We start from the raw sequence: 25,619 nt of genomic DNA, 5'->3' as shown, positions 1-25,619 counted from the left end.
TTAAAAATAATTAAATCAATCCTCCAGTATTTATCTGGTTAGTGAACAAGGCTCTAGTATATGAGCATTGTAATAATTGGCTCTAACATAGCTAGAAAGTCTGACATTTATGGGGTGATGGGTTAGTTAACTAAACTGAACTCAGTACTAAACTGTTATTTACTCACCAAAGAACAAATAGATCTGGAATACCAGGGACACTTTAAAGACAGTCTTAAGGTAACCAGCTACAACTGGAATACCCTGAAGCATAAGATGTACCTTTGTTCAACACACAGAGAAAAATGTATTAAGAGGCACCTTTGAGTTCACTAGGCTCCTAGTTTGGGTAGAGTTGTAGAATGTTATAACTAGACCCTAACCAAGTGCTTTCTAATTCTGTTGTGGGCAGGAATCTTATTTTATCAGTTCTGGAGAGATGAAAGGCAGAGATGACTTTGGTGTTTTGTTAGACCCCACCACCCCAAATAGTGGTTTCCAAAGTGGGCAGTACTGCTCCCCTGGGGGCGGTGGAAAGTGGGGTGGTAATGAGGTAGCAGTTCATGTAAAAACAACAAAATAATGGGTTCATTAGGTTAAGTTTTATTTGTGAAATACGGTTGCTTTGAATTTACTTCAGAAAGATGTCTATGTTTGTTATGGTTAGTTGGGGTGGGGGCACTAGGAATGTGGCCTGGGTGTCCTGAGGGCAGCAGCCTGAAAAAGTTTGAGAACCACTGCCCTAAAACGATTCTGCTAATTGCTTCTCAAAAAATTAATAGTTTCTTTATTAACTACAAGGGATCAAAACATAAGATGCATAAAAAAAACCTAAAAAAAACGTTAAACAAGGAGCTTAGAAAGACATGTTGGGTAGGACAAAGGAGTTATGGAATGACGATGAGACTTAAGCGATTAAGTATGAGAACAAGTTAAACATTTATGAAAACACAAATAATAATTTAGAATATGTAGAACAACACAAAAATTCAAAACAAAACAAAACGATTTTGGTAAGACTGTCCAACCCATGCCAACACGGATGATGATGATAACGGCAATGGTGGCGACGATGGCGATGGTGTGTCAAAGCTGGAATATTGTTCATCCTAGATGTGCTTGGCCAGAGTTGACAGGAACCCAAACAAAAACAACAGCCTCATCAGTCCAAGACCTTTGCAAAGGTCTTGAATTTTGCCTTCCCATTCCTCAGAATAAATGAAAAAAAATAATTGGAAGGAAAGATCATAATTGCTTAAGTCAACCCCTGTAAATAATTGGCATTTGTTTAAATCACTCTCCTTCCAGAAGAATGAAAGGCAAAGACAGCCTCAGCAGGATTTGAACTCAAAATGTAAAGGGGAATAACTCCTTTGTCACTTTTATCCAACACTCAATGTATGTTTTGATATTCAGCTCAACAACAAACAGTACAAGCAATAATACCTCAGGCTTCAATAACAACAACATCAGTCAATGAGGGAGCTTTTAAGTAGTCACACAACCTGCTAGAAACAACAGTCAAATGTCCCTCAAAACGCATCTTGCTTAAAAAATTTTTTTTAATAAACCCTCTCTCTCAACAATGTTTCCTCTTCATATCCCCTCTTCCTTCTCTAACCCACATCTTTAGCTATCCTGTCCCCTACTTGTGGTGTTTTAATATTTCTGACCTAGCTTGCTTACCAACCACATGGTTCCAGGTTCAGTCCTACTGTGTGGCACCTTGGGCAAGTGTCTTCTACTATAGCCTCAGGCTGACCAAAGCCTTGTGAGTGAATTTGGTAGACAGAAACTGAAAGAAGCCCGTCATATATATATATGTATATATATATGTGTGTGTGTGTGTTTGTGTGACTGTATTTGTCCCCCGCAACATCGCTTAACAACCGATGTTGGTGTGTTTACGCCCCCGTAACTTAGCGGTTCGGCAAAAGAGACCGATAGAATAAGTACTAGGCTTACAAAGAATAAGTCCTGGGGTCGATTTGCTCGACTAAAGGCAATACTCCAGCATGGCCGCAGTCAAATGACTGAAACAAGTAAAAGAGTAAATAAAAGGGTACATTAAACAAAGTAGTGTTTAATATACACCAAGAGAGGATGATATCACAGAAGGGGACAGACACATTAAATAATAACAGTGTCACTGATGAAAGGGAAAATGAATGCCCTTTTATCATTGGTCTTGATGTAAACAACACAACAGCAGCAATGATGGTAATTGCAGTAAATGGTAACAATAATGCTAACAAAAACCAACACCTAAAAAAAATAATTGTAACAAAAACAGTCTAAAAGACAAAACTGGAGGCAGCAGTAGCAGTAGCAGCAGCAGCAGCAACAGCAACAGCAACAACAACAAGGGCAGCAGCACCAACAAAATGTCATTTACCAAATAAGCTGAATCCCTCTTTACTACAGCTCTGCCCAGATTTATAAACTGATGGGTGAGATTCCTTCCGGAAGATCTGTAAAGCACTGAAATATAAGAATGTAGTGATGTACGTGGCTTTTCGATTGGTTGGGCATGGCTGAGGGGGGGGGGGGGGGGGGTACTTAATTAATTGATTTTTTGTCCTAGTATATCACTGCTACATTGCACACAAACACACACATACACACTGAAACTTACAGTAATGTTAGCAATCTCATAGTATTGGTAAAAAAAAAATCTATCTAACGACTCTACTCTCTCACCATATACATACTCAGTGTGTGTGTGTATATACACACACACACGTATATATATATATATATATATACATATATATATATATATATTATATATATATATATATATAATATATATATATATATATGTATATATATATATGTATATATATATATATATATATATATATAATATATATATTCATACATATATGTATTGGGTCATCCCATAAATAATGCAGCTTTTTCAGTTGCATGAACTAAAAGTCAGTGGGGTGATGAGATAAACTACCTGCATCAACTTGCTATAAAAGCAGGCAGTAATTTTACCTTGTACTTATTCTTAGTGTAAGTTTTGAAGAGTGCAGTTAGATTTTAACAATTAGTTTTTCAAAGCTATAATAGAAGTGACAAAGGAGCATATTTGGCATATTTTGCTTAATGAGTTCAATAAAGCAAAAACTCAAAGGAAAGTGTGAGGAATATTAATGCAATATATAGGGATTACACAATAAGCGTAAGACAGTGTCAATGGTGGTTCCAGAAATTTTGAGCTGGAAGCCTAGAAGACAAGCCTCATCCTGGAAGATCTGAAGAGTTTGATGAGGATGTCCTGCAAATCCTGATGGAACAAAATCCCATCATAACTGTTGAAGAACTAGCAGAGAAGCTTGGAATCGGTCATTCAACCATTCATTGACACCTATGTGCCATCGGAAAAGTTAGCAAATCAAGTCAATGGGTTCCTCACAAATTTTCCGAGTCTAATTGCATGCAGAGAGTGAACGTGCGCTCTTCTTTGCTGTCATGTCTCACAAATGAACCATTTTTGGATCGAATAGTGACTGGTGAGGAGAAATGGGTTCTCTATAAAAATGTCAAGCGCCGAAGACAGTGGGTAAAGAAAGGAGAAACAGCAGCACCCCAGGCTAAAGAAGGTCTTCAACAACATAAGGTCTTGTTATCTGTTTGGTGGGATATGAAAGGTTCAATCCACTTTGATCTTTTAAACCCAAACCAAACAATAACTAAGGTGATCTACTGCAAGCAGCTTGAGCGGATTAAGTCAGCACTAGAAGGAAAATGACCATCTTTGGTTTCAAAACGAAAGGTGTTCTTCCATCAGGATAATGCTCAGCTACATACAGTGAGAATGACATTCCAAAGGCTGGAGCAGTTTGAATGGGAAACGATGCCCTACCTACCATATTCACCAGACATTGCCCCATCTGATTATCATTTATTCTACAGTCTCCAAAATCATTTGGATGGGAAAAAAATATGAATTCTGTAGGTGAGGTCAGAACAATACTGGAGGAGTATTTTTCATCACGGGCAAATGAATTTTGGAAGACGGGCCTTGCAAGTCTACCAGATAGATGGAAGAGCATTGTAGAAAATGAAAGAGAGTGTTTTAGATTAAAAAAAGAACCTTGTTTATCTTAATTTTGAAAAATAAAAGAAGTATAAAAAGACTGCATTATTTATGGGATGACCCAATATATGTGTGTGTGTGTATATATAATGTGTGTGTATATATATAATGTGTGTATATATATATAATGTGTGAATATATATATATATATATATATATATATATATACACACACACATGAATATATTAGACCATTCCATGCAATACGCAACCTCTATGTACTCTTTTTTATTTTTGTGGACTGTTTTTGTAGCATGCTGGAAATGTTCAGAGCCATTTTATTCGTAGCAGATATCGTTGGTCAATATTTGAAGTTGTCTCAGTTCTTATGATAACGAACCTATTATGCCAACAGTGGCATTATTTAACAGTTAGTCTTACAACCGTTGGAGCACTAGCAAAGTTAAGATACTGTGGATCACTTACGACAGAGCTGTGTTATCTATTATCACTTGATCGTTCCTGCAAAATATTCAAAATATAAATTTTAATTCAGATATATTGTAATTAACTCTTGATTAGGCATATATCTCTTCTTAGGTAAAACAATTTTTCTCTTTATTCTGTCACATATAATAAAATATTAAACACTAATGTCTCCAATGGAGCAAATGCATAATTTTCACCTTTCATTATTGAGCTACAGAATACATTTTATCAACTAGAATGGAATAAAAAGTGAAGTTAGTACCAGCGAGACTTGACCCTAGAATCGTAAACCAACAAGCTAGATATTCTTTTCTACTCTAGGCACAAGGCCTGAAATTTTGGGGGACTGGGGCGGGTTCAGCCGATTAGATCAACCCCAGTACACAACTGGTGCTTAATTTATCGAGCCCTGAAAGGCTGAAAGGCAAAGTCGACCTCGGTGAAATTTGAACTCAGAATGTAAAGACAGACGAAACACTGCTAAGCATTTTGCCCAGCGTGCTAATGTTTCTGCCTTACAACAAGCCAGATATTATGAAGAAAGTATTTTACATGTCTAAAATCTATAATATTTCCACTGCACAAAACAGCATACTTTACACAGAGTTTATTTATGCATTTTTTCTACACTTAGATGTCTCCTCAACATTTGACCATTATTAGTAACAGATGCAGCGCTAGGTGGTACCACGAAACAACTTTGCCCTGCTGTAGGCTTCCTCTTAAGGCCAAACACTAGCATTCAAGGAATGTGATGGTCTCTTTCAGTAAAAATCAGTTGAATAAAGTTTTCAAAAATTAATGATGAAAGTGTACCCATCCATCTACCCATCTTCTCCACCCACTATTCCTGCGGGTGGAAGCAAAGTCCTCATGCACTTCCTCCAAAAGGTCCAATCAGAAGCAGCTGTCATCAACCCTTTAGCATTTAAACTGGCCACATCAAGCCAAAATATTCTGCCCACCTTATGTTCAAATCAACCAGATCTAGTCTGTCAGAGCAACTCTGCAATGTGTATCTAAAAATAAGCAACCAACTCATCGAATTTCAAAGCTACAAAATAAAGTATGATTAATTAAGAACAATTAAAGAGTTAAATAACTTGGTTGGATTCCTAGGTATGACCAACTTAGACTATGCATATTATCCAACCCTGTCGTTTTTGGTCCATCCCTAAGTTTCCTACTTGTTACCCCAGTTTGAAGAATCCATCTTGCAATTCTTTCCTGCAAGATTCTAACTACATGTCCACAGTACTTATTTCTTTACTGCTCACAAGGGGCTACACACAGAGGAGACAAACGGATTAAATCGATTATATCAACCCCAGTGCATAACTGGTACTTATTTAATTGACCCTGAAAGGATGAAAGGCAAAGTCGACCTTGGCGGAATTTGAACTCAGAACGTAGCGGCAGACGAGATACCTATTTCTTTACTGCCCACAAGTGGCTAAACACAGAGAGGACAAACAAGGACAGACAAAGAAATTAAATTGTTTATATCAACTCCAGTGCATAACTGGTACTTATTTAATTGACCTCGAAAGGATGAAAGGTAAAGTCGGCCTCAATGGAATATGAACTCAGAACGTAACGGCAGACGAAATATGGCACTATGCATTTCACCCGGCTCGCTGCCTTCAACCCCATAGTACCAGTGCTGTGACCTCTCAATATGGGGAAGTAGCATCTTGACTTTCAGAGACTCTCTGATCTATGAGCTATGCACCTTGTCAAGCAACATTACTCCAGTGATCCTCCAGAGGAACACTATTTTGTTAGTTTATCATAAGAGAGACTTCTAAGGTTTCAAACAAGTATGTTAACATAGAACAATTATTTAGATATTAACCATGATAACATAAAGCAGAGAATTTCTGGACAACTTACAGAGAAAACACTTGAATATTGACAAACGGCACTCGAACATTTATGTCTTCCAATTCTATTCCAATACGGTTTTTCTCCAAATATTTTATTAAACTTCCAGCAGCTCTTACCTGCAAAATATGTAAAGATCTTATTTGTTACAATAATTAATTCATTATGGTAAATAATAACAATAAAAATAATAACATTTTTTTTATTTGTTTTTAATAATTGCAAGTTGAAGATGGAGTTAACAGAGCTAAAATATTAGATTAATTTTTGGTCCTTTACACAAAGTTCAATTTTTCAGAAAAAAGATAAAATGAAAACTTAGGGATTAACAGTATTATTTAAGTGAGTTAACTTCAACTAGAAAACAAAAAAGGGGCTAGAATGCAACTTGGGGGTAAGCTAAACTCTTGCATGGTTGGCAGCATGATCAAGATATTGTTTAAATAATCATTACACACACACACACACAACACATAATTATTTGGACTTTGGGTATTAGTCTAATAATATGCCGATTAAAGCACTTATGCTGTTTAGGTTACTAGATGTTATCTATAGTTATGATATAATTGTCATTGGATCTATGACAGGAATTCCATGAAATTTGTTGAGTTTATAATGAATGAGATAAATGGAAAATGAAGTTGACAAGAATCTTTATATAAAGATTCTTGCTAACTCCATATTCCGTTTTCCTCAATCATTACATACACACACACACACACACACACACATATATATATATATATATGCATACATACATCATACACACATACATACATACATATATATACACACACACACACACATCTATCTATCTATCTATCTATCTATCTATCTATATATATATATACACACACATATCTATAACACATATGTGTATGTCATGACTCATGCACTGTTCTTTTCCTGACGCTTGTACATTACCCTATGTACTATACATACACTTTAGATGAGTTGTAGTGCACCTGAGCACTGTACACAATGTTTTATTATTATTATATACACACACACACACATATATATATAAATGCATTTGCATACACACATATATAAATGTATGCATGTACACACCTTATTTGATGGTATAAAAGATACATGGGTGCATTAGATTTACCCTCAGCTTCAGCAGTATATAATTCAGGAAAAAAGTCCATCAAATATGCTGTGCATGTGTATATGTATATATAGGTTTGTTTTTTTACACCTCATTTTAAGTTAAGGCATGTTTGATGTAAAAATTTTCATTTTATTTCACACACACACACACATTTTATTCAAATGTCAATAATTCTACAGCAGAGACTTGAATAATGTTATTCAGATGTAAAGTATTCTTTGGAGCTCATCATTGTCTACTTCAGATTTGAAGTGTCAAGAAATATCAACAAAAGATATTATAGGCTTAGTCAGACACAAAGCCAGATTTATTTCAGGAGTGGGATTAGATGGTGTGATGGCCATACCTTAGTACAGTATTAATTATCAAAGTGAATATATATTATTCAGGAATTGTAAAGTGAAAACTCAAGTGAGCTGAACGTGAGTTAATCTCTTATTCACAGTCTTAGTAACAGCTGTGGACTAGGAAATAATTAACTCTCTTACAACAAAGATTTAGAATGATAATAGTTTGTTGTTACTTAGCTCAAGTCAGTTCTGATTTAACAGACTTCTTATGATTAGGAAAAGCAATCAAGCGTGAGAACATCATTTTTTCATATAACTTAGACTAAGTTGTCCGCCAAAGATCCAGGCACGTGCGGTCCCAGGAATTTTTTCAAAGGGAGGGCACAAGGTCAGAAGGGAATACAATTCCAGGAGAAAAGGGCATAATATGCTTTATATGCACTTTTGACAATATACTTTATATGCACTTTTGACAAGTTGTGGTGCACCTGAGCACTATATACAATAATTTCATTATTATTATTATTATTATTATTATTATTATTATTATTATAACATTATTTAGAAGGGCACATTTCTTTTCTTGAAGAGGGCATGTGCCCCCCACCCCAATCTGCCCCTGCCAGTCCTTATTACAGTATGGTGATTTGTGTGTCTGAATGACCCCGACTGCTATGCGAGAAAAGTGGAGTACAACCTCCTGGTAAGGGCTCTCATGCCGGACCGGTCAAAGAATAGAGATCAGATGAACATGGACCACTTCTTCCCAGAGGTAAAAATGCATTTGTGTAGGGCGAACAACCCTATCTAGAAAAAAAAAAGAAAAAGCAAGCAACAAAAGCATCGATAGCAATTCAAGACCAACAAGACCGGGGGGGGGGGGCTGAGGTTGTGGATCACAATAGTCAAAGCAGATATGGAGCTTGTTTCTGGCCCTCGAGTCTTTGGCGTTCATCACTGAAACCAGGAATGGCTTCAACATGCTGCATAATTGGGCTGCCAACAGTTGTGCATCAACCGCTTTGACCCATGATGAGGTGAACTCAATAGGAGCTGGATTAACCCCCACTTGGGAGAAGACAAAAGAGGAGAGGAAGGTTTTTCCCTTTGGGAAACAATATGCAGGATACTGAAGCAAAGGTGAAAAAGCAGCGATTGGAGCGAAGAGAAGCAGAAAAGACAGCCTAGATTTGAGAACAGGAGAGAAAAGTCGTCAAAGGCTTTCCATAGGGAGAAGAGGGCCTTAAGTAAGTAGATTACATTGTACAATGTATCTGTCTGTGGCTGATAATGTCTGATTTGAAGGAGATTTAACCTAGCAAGTGTAGTGGACTCTACTGAGGTTCGTCTGTTGTCTTTCCAGTCAGGATAGTTAATTGTGTTGATAACAGTGGGTGGTAAAAGAAGAATCACCTAACATTGAAATTTAAATATGTATTGAATATAAATTTTCTGAAGCGCAGTGAGATTTAAAATCACAAAAACAAAATATATTATAAATCACCGGTCGACATACAATGCAGGGGAGATAACCAATTGAAATCGAATATATTAGTTATCTCCCTTGCATTACTTTTTATAAAAGAAAATATCTCGGCTTTTTGAGGTCAACACGTACAGAAAGAAAGAAGCGTGAGATAATGATACAAACAAACCATAACGCTAGTGCTGAATTAGGGACAAGGGCAGCAATTTGGGGAGGAAAATGTCAGCTGATACCACCGAGATGAGCAGTACTTAACAGGTACTTCATTTTATTAACCCTATAAAGAGGAAAGGCAAAATTGGCAGTGCAATGCTTCTAATTATTTCTTATCTTCATCATCATCATCATTGTTCGACCGTGGTCGAGACAATGGAATTTACCATGCTACGCCAGACTTCACGGTCCATCATAGCATTACGGAGGTCCTGTTGTTGGACGCCTGTATCCCTGGAGATTACATCAGGGTAGGAGAGTGTGCGCCCTCTGGTATTGCGAGTAGATGGCTTCCAGAGGAGAAGAGTAGAAATTACCTCTTTTTCAGCTCTACAACAATGTCCAGCAAACTGGACTCTCCTACCTTTCACAAGAGATGATACAGGTGGTAGTTCCCCATGTATTTGCATTTTGGTTGGATGGCGCTTCCATGAGAGATTTTGAGCTCTCATAAGGAGGCGAGTGTAGGTTCTTATAAAAGGAACAAGTCTGGAAATGTTGAAGGAAGGTTATTGTGGAGTTTACCAATCCCATGGCTTTACTAGAATTTATTTCATCAAACCACAGAAAGATGAAAGACAAAGTCGACCTTGGTAGAATTTGAATTCAAAATGTAAAGAATTGGAAGAAATACTGTAAGGTATTTTTTTTCCAATGTCCGAAGATTCTGTCAGCTTGCTGCCTTCAAGTGAACTAAAATAATTATGATATGAAGCTATCAAGACACAACTGAAAAGAGAAACAAGTTGACGTCAGGCAAGAGAAGAACACATAGCTATCACTTAACATACACACACACACTAAAGAGGCGAGGTCCTTCAAAGGGATGTCAAAATCCATAAAAGGGATTATGAATTAAAGTCTGTCTACACCTACAATTTTTCCTTTCCTTATACTTCATATATATATATATATTTATATTGTTGTTCCTTCTTGAGCCATGCCTGGCACATAAGGGCCAGTTTCCCGGTTTTATTGGTGTATAGGTTCCCTCATGTGGACGGGGCGCTGGTCCGTTGCAAATGAGCTGCTAGATGCAAGAGTGAGAGAAAGTTGTGGCAAAAGATACAGCAGAAGTTCACCATTACCTTTTGCCGCGTGGTGTTTAGGTGTTTCGCTCATAAATACACACATCACCCGGTCTGAGATTTGCACCCGCGATCCCTCCATACACACGCATGTATCTGACTCATACACTGTTCACTTTCCAGACATTTGTACATTACTGCATATACTTTATACGCACTTTTGACAAGTTGTGGTGCACCTGAGCACTGTATACAATAATTTCACTATTATTATGTATATATATAAAGTATAACAAACTTGATCATTGAGAGCACTCTATTTCAGGCATAGGGCAACCTTTTACAAGAAGTGGGCCACATGAGACACAGTGGTTCATCAGGTGAGCTGTACTACCAAAAAGGTAATTTTTTTGTTAGTCATGCCATTCAGAGAGCTACAGCTTGCCCATGACTGCTCTAGGTGCCCATCTGGGTGGCCACCTTCAACCTGTACACGACATAAGACATCTACTTTGTTGAGATCATCAGTCGCAGGAAGACAAGACCAGGAAGAACAATATTTAACAGCTCAATAATCTTTGTAGATACTGGCTGAATGTTTATGCATTAATTCCCTGACTATGGAACTGGACTCTTCCAGAAAATGCAAAATGGAAGATGCTTCAGTCAGGGGCATTATGTGCTTATCATAGAAAGAGGCCATTTGATGTGTAGTTGCACCAACATTCTCACTCAATACCTCATCACTCAATCAACTCAAAGAGAAATCTAGAACCATTTTCTCTAAATTAGTTTCAGTCATGTTTGATATTTACCACCTTTTAATCTAATCTAAAAGATATTGCTATCCAACAATCTCCTATCACGAAGTTCCAACTGTTTTTCCATAAACCATCCTGTAATGCACCTGGACACACCATCAACTTTCTCTCTGAATACAATAAGATTACAGACACCTTTCCAAACAACATATAGAAACTGTTGATTTCAATTTCTTGTATTTTGCAGGTGCTTTCTTTACGAGCAGTTACCATCCCTGTTTTGTAAAAATTTAATTATTCCTACTATCATGATAATATATTTCGACCATAACATTTACACAGACATGTTTCAACTATGACATCCACAATTTTCACTATATGACATCACACAAAAATATTATTATTAGCTAAATGCATTTGTGTAGCATGTCACATCTCTTTACGTTCTCTATCTGACTAACTACAACTTACACAATTTTTCTTTATTTTTAGGTTGTCTTATAATCAGTAAAAGACAAAGCTATTGTGTTCTTGAAATTCTTATAAACTTCTAACATAGCAACTTCACTGCAGTAAAGTGGTTGGTATTACAAGGAGGCGTAGGAGTGGCTGTGTGCTAAGTAGCTTGCTTACCAACCACATGGTTCCAGGTTCAGTCCTGCAGCATGGCACCTGCGGCAAGTGTCTTCTACTATAGCCTCACACCAACCAAAGCCTTGTGAGTGGATTTGGTAGATGGAAACTGAAAGAAGTCTGTCATATGTTTGTGTATATGTTTGTATGTCTGTGTTTACGTCCCCCAACATGCTGGTGTGTTTACGTCCCTGTAACTTAGCAGTTTGGCAAAAGAGACCGATAGAATAAGTACTAGGCTTACAAAGAATAAGTCCTGGAGTCGATTTGCTTGACTAAAGGTGGTGCTCCAGCATGGCCACAGTCAAATGACTGAAAGAAGTAAAAGAGTAAAAGAGTAAAAGAGTATAAAATAACCATACTGAAACTAACATTGGAGCTCAACACAGCCCTGTGATCTGCTGGATCCTATCAAACCCCTCAAACCGTGCAAACATGGAAAATGGATTTTAAATAATAATGGTGATGACGATGATGGCAACGATGATGACGATGACTATGATGGCTTCTGACTTTTAGAAGAATCTATATAACATGAAATTTTTCCTCTTTTACCTCAGTTCTACAACAGTATTAACAGAAGAAATCCACTTTTCAATCAAGTCCAATCAAGTCCCGATTCATTCCAACCTCTCTAGTTACTCCGATTAAACAAGCTCGCATTATATTCAGCTGTTATTGTTGTTGCTGTCATCGCTGTTGCACATACCTGCTGTTGCTGCAAATATTACAGCAGATCCCCCCCTGTTGATGCAATCACTGTCACTTACTTATAGTAGCAGCTACTGGGGTTTTATATCGTTAATAATGCAGACACTGTTAGTATTACTGTCACTGCTACCAGTGCAGGGTTTACAGCGTTCTACAGATAATGAAGTATATTGACATTAGAGAAGTAAGATATTGCATTGACGACATCACATGGTAAAGGTGAACTCAAAACACTGAAGCTAATTTCTCTGTTCCACTCATCACCTTATTTCCGAACCTTGTCATGCTACAACTCCATGGCATGTCTATCATATGAGGTTATCAAGACGCTACTGGAAAGAGCAACAAGTTTGACTTTAAGCAAGGGAAGAACACACAACTACCACTTAACACACACACACACACACATGCACATTCTCTTCTTCTTTTACTTGTTTCAGTCATTTGACTGCAGCCATGCTGGAGCACCACCTTAAAGGGTGTTAGTTGAAGAAATCAAACTTAGGACTTATCATTTGTAAGCCTGATACTTATTCTATCAGTCTCTTTTGCCAAACTACTAAGTTATGAGGACATAAACAGACCAGCATCGGTTGTTGAGTGATGGTGGGGCAAAAAACACAGACACACAAGTATACACACACACACACACATATATACACATATATATACACACATATATATATATATACATACACTTTTTTAAAATCTGGTTTGCAAGATTCTTTGTGAATTTGTGTGTTGAAACAAATTTTGTTGTGTCTAGGGAGGGTCATCATGCCAATATAATTAACACGGACACTGGTTCAATTCCACTCATTTATTAAATATCCAATTTTATTTATCTATCTATCTTTTCTCTCTCTCTCTTCTCTCTCTCTCTCCTCTCTCTCTCTCTATATATATATATAATATATATATATATATATATATATTACTCTCTCTTTTACTCTCTTTTACTTGTTTCAGTCATTTGACTGGGGCCATGCTGCAGCACCGCCTTTAATCGAGCAAATCGACCCCGGGACTTATTCTTTTTTGTAAGCCCAGTACTTATTCTATCGGTCTCTTTTTGCCGAACCGCTAAGTAACGGGGACATAAACACACCAGCATCGGTTGTCAAGCAATGCTAGGGGGACAAACACAGACACACACACGCATATATATAAATACATATATATGACAGGCTTCTTTTCAGTTTCCGTTTACCAAATCCACTCACAAGGCTTTCAAATTTTGCCAAACAACCTGTACAGATGATTTGCTCAAAGTGATCAAATGTATGTGCTATTACCTCACTTTCTCCATCAAATTGACATTGCCTGAACCACATGTTAGGTGCCAAAGTAATCACAGCGCACCGTGAGATGAAGTGTTTTGCTCAAGAACACAATGCACCTACCAGTCTAGGAATTGAAACCACAATCTCAAGCTCTAACCACAAAGCCATGCATTCTCACAGACGCAAACACGCACGTGCACACGCATGCACACAAATACAAATATATAAGGTTAACTGTAGATTGTGACAAACTCCTTGATATACTTGAAACCCAGGGGTGCCGATCTCTAATTATGGAGGGAACCAGTGAAAGAGGAAAGAGGTAGATTCAGGAAGACATGTGGTGAAGCGGTGAAATATGATCTCTGGTTGTTCAATTTCACAGAAGAAATGACAAGTGACTTAGACTTCTGTCAATTTGCTGTGCTTGAGAAGACATGTCAAGCAAAGTGAAATACTGGTCATGGACAGGACTGGTGACACATAAAAGGCATCTGTGCCGGTGACATGTAAAAGACACCCAGTACACTATGAAGTGTGGTTGGCATTAGGTTGGCAGACGAAATACCGCTAAGCATTTTGCCCGGTGTGCTAACGTTTCTGCCAGCTCGCTGCCTTACATAATTACAATAATAATAAATTAATTAATTGTATTCAGTTCTCAGGTGTACTACAACTTGTTGGAAAAAAAAAAAAGAAAGCTTAAGAGAGGGGGAGGAAAGTAGATATATAAGTCAAGTAAAGAAACACAGAAATAAAGGTTAGAAAGGCGGCGAGCTGGCAGAAACGTTAGCACACCGGGCAAAATGCTTAGCGGTATTTCGTCTGTCTTTAATGTTCTGAGTTCAAATTCCGCTGAGGTCGACTTTGCCTTTCATCCTTTTGGGGTTGATAAATTAAGTACCAGTTACGTACTGGGGATGATGTAATCGAATTAGTCCCTTTGTCTGTCCTTGTTTGTCCCCTCTATATTTAGTCCCTTGTGGGCAATAAAGACAGAAGAAATGAAGGTTAGATGTATGTGTACAAGACACAGAATAAAACAGAAACAGAGAAAAATGGGCATTAAAAGAGTCAGGAATGGTGCATAGACTTTTCAAGAGTAATGAGGGTAAATTTGGGGAAGTAAGGAATTTTTGAAGGATGCAGTGTCCTGACAGCTAACAACTGATGATGATAGTTCTGCATGCTTTGACAAAAAGTCATGGGTGCTGCACTGTTTTTTTGATTTTATAAGCAAGTTGCAGATGTATTGAATTTTGAAAAGGTGGCCTAAGTTGTAGCTGGAAAGATGGTGAATAACCATGTGGTTTTCTACCAAGTCAGCTGCTAAATACTAAAAGATTAAAATGGTGATGCCCTGAGAAGCAATATATTCAAGGTATGATAAGTAACTAATGGAGGGTATTTCTTAGGTTGCATATCTTTAGACACCTTCCACCAAATCGATAGTCTGGACAAGATGAGGGTTCCAGTAAAACTGTAAGTGTGGTCAGACCGTACTCAGACATAGCTGGTGAGTGGCTGGCAAAAGGTCTTACTGAGTGATGCTAAGACACTTTCAGTCTTTTGTGGTTTGTTCAATGCAGATCATTGTTGATAATAATGCCTAAGTCATGTTCACCAGCAGACTGCTAAAGATTGTTGCTGTGGAGAGGAAGTAGGTAAATTCTGAGTAATTCCTTTCAAATTGTCAAATGACAGTGGCACTTGTCTACAGTAAACTTGAGTTGCCAGTCAATAATCCATTACTGTAATGTGTCCAGATCAGACTGAAGTAAAGATCAATAGCATAGGATCTGTTCATTCAAATTTAAACACATTTTCAGCTGAAAAAAACCTAGGCTAATGTGAAAAAAAGTGCCTTGCTCAAGGACATAATGCATCACACAGTCCATGAATTAAATCCAAAACCGTATAATCATGGGACCAATGCCCGTTCCAATAGACCACAAGCTTTCAGAGAGTTTTCACTTCTGCTTGACTAGCATTTAGTTTATTGACACCAGAAGGCTGCGGCACTCTGCTGGTTACTGCGACAAGTGTTCCAGTTCGTTCGATCAATGAAACAGCCTGCTGGTGAAATCAACATGCAAGTGGCTGAGCCTTCCACAGACATGCATACCATTTAATGTAAATCTTAGGGAGATTCAGCGTGACACACGGAATGTGGCAAGGCCAGCCCATTGAACTGCAGGTACAATTAATTTTTTCCAGTAAAGTGGACTGGAGAACTGTGAAATAAAGGGTCTTACTCTAGGAAACACTGCACCACTGAGAATTAAACTCCCAACCTTATGATTGTAAGCTGTATACACTAACCACTAAGCTATGTACCTTCAGCAGAAGGTCAAAAGGTGAAGTAAATTTGGTTGTCATTGGAGTGGGAATGAACCTAGAATGTAAAGATATGTAACCTAAATGCTACAAATTTTTTTTTTTTGTCTACTGCTCCACTGATTTTGTTTGCTGTTAAAAAAATGCTAGTTGAGATAAGTTTAACTGGACAGATATTTTCAAGACAAATTTCTCAAATATATTTCAATATCTACACACTAAAATCTGTGAATATGTGTTTAATTTTTGTAGTAAAACCCAATTTGTCATCAATTTTCAGTTTTGCAACAAATATTTTGACATGACATAAAATAATTTAATAGATTTGTGAGTTATTAAACAAATAAAATAGATCTTTTTCAGTACAACTGCTTCATGGTCTCAGACTTGTTAGACAAGTACAACAACTCTGAAGAACGTTTAGTATACTATTAGTATTAATATATTCTTTGTTGCGAAAATAAACTAGGTGGAAGTAGATATAATAATTTATGAGGCGTGAGTTTTAATCATTTGAGTGAACAAAAAAGTGAAATGACATTGAATTATTTCATGTCACATATAAAGTAATGTATAAAAAGGTGAGAGGAAATGTAACTAGGACATTGGACAAATGTCTTGCAGACACGGTTCTTAAAGTTTTCACTTTGAGTTCAAATACAGCTGAGTTTAACTTTGTCCTTCATTGATTCCATTAAGAAATGTACCGGTCAATTACTGGGATCAATTCATCCCTCTCTCTCTTCATTTTCTTAGAATTGGCTACATTGCATTATGGGATGGTAAGGGGCAATCAGTCAATGTGTCTCTTTCCTCCAAGAAATAGAGAAGGCACAGGCATGGCTATGTGGTAAGAAGTTTGCTTCTCAATCACATGGTTTTGGGTTCAGTCCTGCTGTGTGGCAGGTGGCACCTTGGGCAAGTGTCTTCTACCATAACTCAAGGCCAACCAGAACCTTGTGAATGGATTTGGTAGATGGAAACTGAAAGAAGTCCTTTATATGAGTATATATGCATACATATCTATGAGTGTGCATGTCTTTGTATGTGTTTGTACCCCACCACTGCTTAACAACTGGTGTTGGTTTGTTTACATCCCCATAACTTATTGGTTCAGTGAAAGAGACCAATAGAATAAGTACCAGATTAAAAAAAAAAAGGACAGCGGTTGATTTGTTCAACAAAACCCTTAAAGTTGGAGCACCAGCATGGCCACAGTTCAGTGATTGAAACCAGCAAAAGAGAAAAGAGTAGAGCAACGGATGAATTATCTCCTCATGTCTCCTTCTTCTTAATCCTTTTTGCCCCTTGTGGAGCATAGGGCCTCAACAGTTGTTTTCCACTTCTTGCGGTCATTGGTGTGTTTCTTAGCTGCTTCCCATGTCAGGCCGGTGGTCCTGAGCTTGTCCAGAATTCTCCGCTTCCATGTCTGCTTCAGACGTCCTCATTTCCTTTTCCCCTGCGGGTTCCAGTCAAGTGCTTGTTGTATCTCTTCTCATTTAGCAGGCTACAAAAGGAATAGTACAGCTGCGGATCACAATTGGCTGTGTATTTGCATGAGTATTTGCAGGCTTGGGCAACATGTCTTTGAGCAAAACCAATAGTGAGTCCCTTGTCCTCCATGCCACCAATATTTTATCCAAAGGAAAGGCTACTGACTCAGGCTTACACAACCTGGCAACAGTGTCAAAGGAGGCAATGTAAGGAGCTGGAACATAACTTGCAAAGGTAACGGAAAATACAAGTATAGTTACTTTCTCAACTCATACTGACTCATAAGGGCTGGTTTCCCAGTTTCCATGGCGTATTTATTCCCCCATTTGGACAAGATATCAGTCCGTCACAGGATTATTCATTTTTGCCATCAGAGTGGACTGGAGCAACGTGTAATGAAGTGTTCTCCAGGAACCGAAATCACAACTCAGACTCACAAACATATACATACACACATATATATATATACGACAGGTTTCTTTCAGTTTCCGTCTACCAAATCCACTCACAAGGCTTTGGTCGGCCCGAGGCTATAGTAGAAGACATTTGCCCAAGGTGCCACGCAGTGGGACTGAACCCGGAACCATGTGGTTGGTAAGCAAGCTACTTACCATACAGCCACTCCTGTGCCTATATATATCCATTACAGCTACATATTGTGATGAACCACATCTACCAACATTATTATGGATCTCCAAGACAACCAGAAATAGCTGTTGGACTTATAACACCTTTCTTCCACTCCTTCAATTTTCTCTATTGTTTGTACTCTATGTAAGCTGGACCAATTAATATAAAAAAAAAACAACAAAAAAATCAAGGGAATATAAAATAACAATATTAACATGGAAGAGAAAATTTATTTTATTCCTATCAAAAAATTTGTTAATTTTATTTTTTATCCTCCACTTCATACACCTTATAGTAATAAATCTTTTTTGTACCAACTGTCTCTGGTTCCACTGCACAAAAGCTTGTTTTTATTTTAACTAAAACCTCCTATGATAATTTTATGTCCAAACTTTTTGTTAAGCTCCAGACACCAGTTAAATATTGAATTTCATTTATTTATATATTTTTTATTTTTTTTTTTTACTAAATCACCTAATACTTGATTATTCTCAAAATTAATTAAAACACATGGGAAGTATATTTTTATGAGAGAAATGAACACAAAAGGGTTAATAAAACATCCATGCATGAATGGTCACTCCTCACACTTCACTGCTTTAACATCAGATAACTGTCCATCAATATAAACTATACCCACACCAGCTTGGAAAACTTCTGTTGTTGTTCAACTCAAATCAACACCCATTTGCAAAGCTCTTTCCAGCTAAGAGCATTATCATTTTAACATCCCTTTTTCCATGCTCGCAAGGGTCGGATGGATTTTGTTGGGGTGGATTTTCTATTTTGAGATACCCTTTCTGTTGCCAAACCTCACCTGTTTTCAAGCAAGGTAATATTTCCCCATGACCAGACATGTTTATGTGGAAGGTCGGAAATGAAGGCCACAATTTGCATGACAGTAACATTTGCCTACAACTATCACAGGATGTCAAAGCAAAGAGACATAAACACACACACACACACACACACACACACACACACACACATACACACACTTATGTATATACTCTCTTTTACTCTTTTACTTGTTTCAGTCATTTGACTGCGGCCATACTGGAGCACCGCCTTCAGTCGAGCAAATCAACCCCGGGACTTATTCTTCGTAAGCCCAGTACTTATTCTATCGGTCTCTTTTGCCGAACCGCTAAGTGACGGGGACGTAAACACACCAGCATCGGTTGTCAAGCAATGCTAGGGGGACAAACACAGACACATAAACATACGCACACTTAAATACATATATATACATATACATATATACGACAGGCTTCTTTCAGTTTCTGTCTACCAAATCCACTCACAAGGCATTGGTCGTCCCGGGGCTATAGCAGAAGACACTTGCCCAAGATGCCACGCAGTGGGACTGAACCCGGGACCATGTGGTTGGTTAGCAAGCTACTTACCACACAGCCACTCCTGCAATGTATTTCCTATGTTGGTAATGAAGCACATGTAACATGGAATTAAAAATATATTAAGTTTTTCAGCCTTTGTTTTATTTAATACATCTGTGTGTGTGCATGTACGTGTGTTTGCATGTGTGTATGTGTGTGTGTTTGCGTGTGTGTTTGAGTGTGTATATGTGTGTTTGTGTTCATGTACGTGTGTTTACATGTGTGTGTGTTTGCGTGTGTATATGTGTGTGTTCATGTACGTGTGTGTTTGCATGTGTGTGTGTTTGCGTGTGTATATGTGTGTGTGTGCGTGTGTGTGTTTACATGTGTGTGTGTTTGCGTGTGTATATGTGTGTGTGCGTGTTTGTGTTCATGTACGTGTGTGTTTGCATGTGTGTGTGTTTGCGTGTGTATATGTGTGTGTGTGTGTGTGCGTGTTTGTGTTCATGTACGTGTGTGTTTACATGTGTGTGTGTTTGCGTGTGTATATGTGTGTGTGTGCGTGTTTGTGTTTACATGTGTGTGTGTTTGCGTGTGTATATGTGTGTGTGCGTGTTTGTGTTCATGTACGTGTGTGTTTACATGTGTGTGTGTTTGCGTGTGTATATGTGTGTGTGTGCGTGTTTGTGTTCATGTACGTGTGTGTTTACATGTGTGTGTGTTTGCGTGTGTGTACACACACACATGCAAACACACACGTACATGCAATATGTGTGTGTGTGTGTACACACACACACATATATTCTTTCTACTTTAAGTGGTTGCTAGATCTGCAGAAAATAGCAGCCAAATCTACCTCAACTTACAACCTACGGTCTTGAAAACGTATGGACACATTGGATAACGTAGCCCCAGATGTACTTTACAATGCAAAAGACAAAAAAAATGGTCATAGCAGTAACTCCAATGATCATAAGTCTGCTCAACCAGGGCTGACTCGGGGGTAAACAACAATAAAATGGAGGAGCAAGACAACTAATAAACTGTTATGTGGTTGTTTGACTTGCTAGAAATAACAGCTGAATTAACTAAGACTACTGTCTTAACAGAGGAAAGATACATTAGATGATGTGGACCTAGGTACACTATGTCATAAAATAACAGGGATAGTAAGTGAAGTGCTGCAGGCTAAGGGGTTAGTAATAAAAGCAACACAAAGGGTTCTGAATATTTAAACCAGAAGAAAATATCCAAGGAAACCTTTTACAAGGAAATGTGGACATAAGACAAATGTTATTCAGTGTGTTCCTAGTTTCAGATATTCAGGGTGTGGGTGGGGTGTGTGGGTGGGTGTGTGTGTGCTTGTCTTTATATTCTGCATGTGCTTTTGTATGCTGCATGTGTGTGTGTGTGTGTGTGTGTGTGTGTGTGTGTGTGTGTGTGTGTGTGTGTGTGTTTGTGCTTGTCTATAAGCTGTAGTTTGTGAATATGTTGCATGAATATGTGTGTGTATGTGTGTGTGTGTGTGTGTGTGTGCTTGTCTTTATGTTCTGCATATGCTTTTGTATGCTGCATGTGTGTGTGTGTGTGTGTGTATATGTTGCATGAGTATGTGTGTGTGGGTTTATGCTTGTTTATGAGAGAGAGGGAGGAGGGGAGAAAAAGAGAGAGTAGGGAGGGAAAAAGAGAGAGTGTTTGGGTAGGCTGCATGCAAGTGTGTGTGTGTGTGTGTGCTTTTTATAAGTTGTATTCGCTTGTATATATGTTGTATGTGAGTGTGTGTGTGTGAATGTGAGTGTGTGTGTGTGAATGTGAGTGTATTTATATATAGTGTGAGTGAATGCTTGTATAAATATATGTCCATGAGTAGATTTCTGCCTGTTTGTATACACGCACATGTATATATATATATATAGACGTATACATACATATATGTATACACACACACACACACACACATATATATATAGTGTGTGTGTGTTGTATGTGTTGTGTGTTTTGCATGTGTGTGCATATGTTCTGTATATCTGATGTGTGTGTTGTGTTGTGTGTGTGTGTGTGTGTGTGTGTGCGTGCGTGCATGCGTGTGTTTGTGCATGCGTGTGTGTGTTACAAATAAAATTAATTATGACAGAAAAATTTTACAAACTAATTTCAACTTCTATCAAACAGAATTTTAAGGAAATTGCATCATATATATACAACTGGAGAAAACCTGCCGGCAACAAATTTTAAAATTTTCTGTGCACATGTGTGAGTGTGCATGTGTGCATATGTGTGCACTGTTACCAATGTGTATTTGCACATGTGTAATGTATGACAGTTTTGCATATGTTGTGTGTGTGCGTGTGCGCGCTAGTGCTGTGTTAATGTGTAGTTGTACATGTGTAATGTATGGTGGCTTTGCATATGTTGTGTGTGTGTGTGTGTGTGTGTGTGTGTGTGTGTGTGTGTGTGTATGTGTTGTGCATGTTATTTATGTGTATATTGTATTGTGTATTTGTTGTTTATGCTTACTTTGTGTGTGTGTGTGTGAATACAAGTGTATTGCACTGAGCGTTTGTAAATATGAGTGTGGACATAATATTGTGTCCTTGTTAGTACTTCTATTTGCCATGTATGTCTATTGGGCAAGTGTCTTCTGCTATAGCCCCGGGCCGACCAATGCCTTGTGAGTGGATTTGGTAGACGGAAACTGAAAGAATCCCGTCGTATATATGTATATGCGTGTGTGTATTTGTGTTTGTGTGTCTGTGTTTGTCCCCCTAGCATTGCTTGACAACCGATGCTGGTGTGTTTATGTCCCCGTTACTTAGCGGTTCGGCAAAAGAGACCGATAGAATAAGTACTGGGCTTACAAAGTAATAAGTCCCGGGGTCGATTTGCTCGACTAAAAGGCGGTGCTCCAGCATGGCCGCAGTCAAATGACTGAAACAAGTAAAAGAGAGTAAAAAGAGAGTATATTGTGTATGTGTGCATATTTATGTATTTTAGTGTGTGTGTGCATATTGAGTATGCCTGAGTGTGTGTATGTGCATATCTGTGTGTGCTTCTAGGTCAATGTGGCTTTCCATGCAGGCATGGGTGGGACACCTCAAAGTTAGAAACACTGAATATTTCTGTGTGTTTTTGAAGCAAGCAACTCCTCAATTGTTTACTTTTCTGAGAACTCCAGCCATTCAACCATAAACAAGAATTGTTTATGGAGAGACCACAACACCTACGTGTTAAGAAAAAACTTACAAAAAAGGTGAAAAAAATCTCACTAAATATATTACATACATATGCACACTTATGTATGCACAAACACACACATACAGACAGACAGCCACACACACACACACACACACTGTTATTGATTTCAGGTTCAGGTGTGGCTGTGTGCTTCAGAACTTTGGTTCCTTGCCACATGTTTTTTTTTGGTTTTTTCCTGTGGCATGCACCTTTGAGAAGTGTCTTCTACTATAGCCCTGGGCCAACCAAAGCCTTGTGAGTGAATTTGGTAGAGAGAAATTGCGTGTGTGTGTTGTGTGTGTTATTGTTAACGAATGTGGTAACAACGCTACTTGTAGCTTGCAACTTTCTTAGATTACAAATGTAAACACACACACACACACATGCACACACACGTGTGTGTGTGTGTGAGTGTGTGCATGTTTCATTTATACAATAAGAAAGTCACAAGCTACTAGTGATGTTGTGGCTGTTGTCACTTCTGTCCAGTCGGTTCATGTTCTCAAAGACATATGAAATAAGTTAAACCTTGCTTCCAAGAACAGGTAAGACTTAGTGAAGGTTAGTGACAGGAAGTGTATCCAGCCACAAAACAATGCCTCGGTAACATAGTTGTCTAACCAAATACTAGCATGAAAAACAACAAAACAAAACAAAACAGAAAATAAATTCTTTCATTTGTTTCAGTTATTGAACTGTAACCATATTGGTTTCAAATTTTGTCACAAGGCCAGCAAGTTTTGGGGAGGAGGTAAGTAGATTAGATTAACCTCAATTCACAACTGGTACTTATTTCACTGACCCGGAAAAGATTGAAAGGAAAGTCAACCCTGAAAGGATTGAAAGGCAAAGTCAACCTTGGCGGAATTTGAACTCAGAATGCTCAGAGACTGACACGATGCTGCTCAGCATTTTGCCCAGTGTGCTAATGATCCTGCCAGTTTGCTACCTTATTAAACTTTAACCATACTAGTGTACAATTCTACTAGTGTATAGTCAATAATATTGACCCCAGTATGCATGTTTTTATCTCCCACCCAGAGCTGTTACTCTTCCTGCTGCTGCAGAGATCCACTTCTACAGGTCATATTCAGTCATTTGACTGCAACCATTTTTTTTAGTAAGAAAAATCAACCCCAGGACTTAATTCTTCGTAAGCCTAGTTACTTATTCTATCAGTTTCTTTTGCTGAACCGAAAGTTACAGGGACATAAACATACCAACATCAGTTGTCAAGCGATGGTGGGGCAGGGGGACCAAACACAGACACACAAATACACACATACACATACGACGGGTTTCTTTCAATTTCCATCTACCAAATCAACTCACAAGGCTTTGGCCGGGCTGAGGTTATAGTAGATGGCACTTACCCAAAGTGCCATGCAGTGGGACTGAACTCAGAACCATGTGGTTGAGAAGCAAGCTTCTTTCCACACAGCTGGTTATATTACAAGACGGTATTTTGGGGCATAATAAGTTACAGTGGTACCGCTTGTCTATAAGCTCACAGTAGTTGGCAAATTGTCAGGATCACAGCCTGTCCAAGACAGCAATCAACTATCAAGTGTCCTGCAATCTTTTGAGAGACAACTGAATAATCTGTCTAGTCAATTGTCTTGTTGCCGTCACCATCTTGCTCCCGCCAAATGAATTGCTGCCAAGTGCTTCATTTATCAACCATTAAGAAAAGATGGACGAAGTGAAGCTGGACAGCATCTGATGCCAGAGTGGAAATGAATTCACTTGAATACTACAAGTTGTTTTTATTTATCTGTTACTCTCTACCAACTCTGCCAAACATTTGCCATAAAGAACAAGTTTCCACCATCTGGGTTTCTTGAGTCACCCATCTAAGTTCTGGCCAGTTTTAATGTTACTCAGCTTTAGTAATTAGGAGAGAACTGGTATTTTTCAGTATTATCATTTTAACCTCCACTTTTTGAAGTGGATTTTCCTTGACCAGACATGTTTATACAGAAGATAGAAAATGAAGGACACTGCTTGCCTGATGGTGACACTTGCTTCCAACCACCATGCAAAGTCAGGGAAAAGAGACAGTAACACACACATACACACACACGACAGCCTTCTTTTAGTGTTCATCCATTAAATTCACTTTCAAGGTTTTGGTCGACAAGGAGCTATAGTAGAAGACACTTGTCCAATGGTACCACACAATGAGATTGAAATTGAAACATGATGCAGGAGCAGCTGTGTGGTAAGAAGCTTGCTTCCCAACCACATGGTTCCAGGTTCAGTCCTACTGCATGGCACTCTGGGTAAGTGTCTTCTTCTATAGCCTCAGGCCAACCAAAGCCTTGTGAGTGGATTTGGTAGATAGAAACTGAAAAGAAACCTGTCATATATATATATATACATGTGTGTATATGTTTGTTCCCCCCACCCCATCATCGCTTGACAACTGAAGTTGGTGTGTTTACGTCCCCTTAACTTAGAGGTTCAGCAAAAGATGCTGATAGAATAAGTACTAGGCTTCCAAAGAATTAAGTCCTGGGGTTGATTTTTCTGATTAAAAAAAGGCGGTGTTCCAACATGGTTGCAGTCAAATGACTGAAACAAATAATTGAATAAGAGAACAAAAAGAAATGGTGGCAAAGCAAACTTAAGACACAATCACACCTGCACCTAGTGTGATGAT

At 38.2% G+C, this 25,619-nt stretch overlaps 1 protein-coding gene across 4 annotated transcripts in view; it reads right to left on the bottom strand.

The window, feature by feature from the left end:
• Nucleotides 1-25,619, bottom strand: part of LOC115214888 (mutS protein homolog 5-like) — a 281,559-nt gene that overhangs the window by 38,314 nt on the left and 217,626 nt on the right. For all 4 annotated transcript variants that reach the window (XM_036505640.1, XM_036505639.1, XM_029783919.2 and 1 more), the window contains exons 6-8: nucleotides 6,410-6,519; nucleotides 4,514-4,549; nucleotides 2,375-2,460 (exon numbers count right to left, since the gene is read on the bottom strand). In XM_036505640.1, coding sequence (XP_036361533.1) covers nucleotides 2,375-2,460; nucleotides 4,514-4,549; nucleotides 6,410-6,519 — 232 coding nt within the window. The remainder of the gene's footprint in view (nucleotides 1-2,374; nucleotides 2,461-4,513; nucleotides 4,550-6,409; nucleotides 6,520-25,619) is intronic.

The sequence above is a fragment of the Octopus sinensis genome, linkage group LG8 (assembly GCF_006345805.1).
Source record: "Octopus sinensis linkage group LG8, ASM634580v1, whole genome shotgun sequence".
NCBI lineage: Eukaryota > Metazoa > Mollusca > Cephalopoda > Octopoda > Octopodidae > Octopus > Octopus sinensis.
The sequence above is the reverse complement of the archived record's forward strand: the minus strand, read 5'-3'. Positions and strand labels throughout refer to the sequence as shown.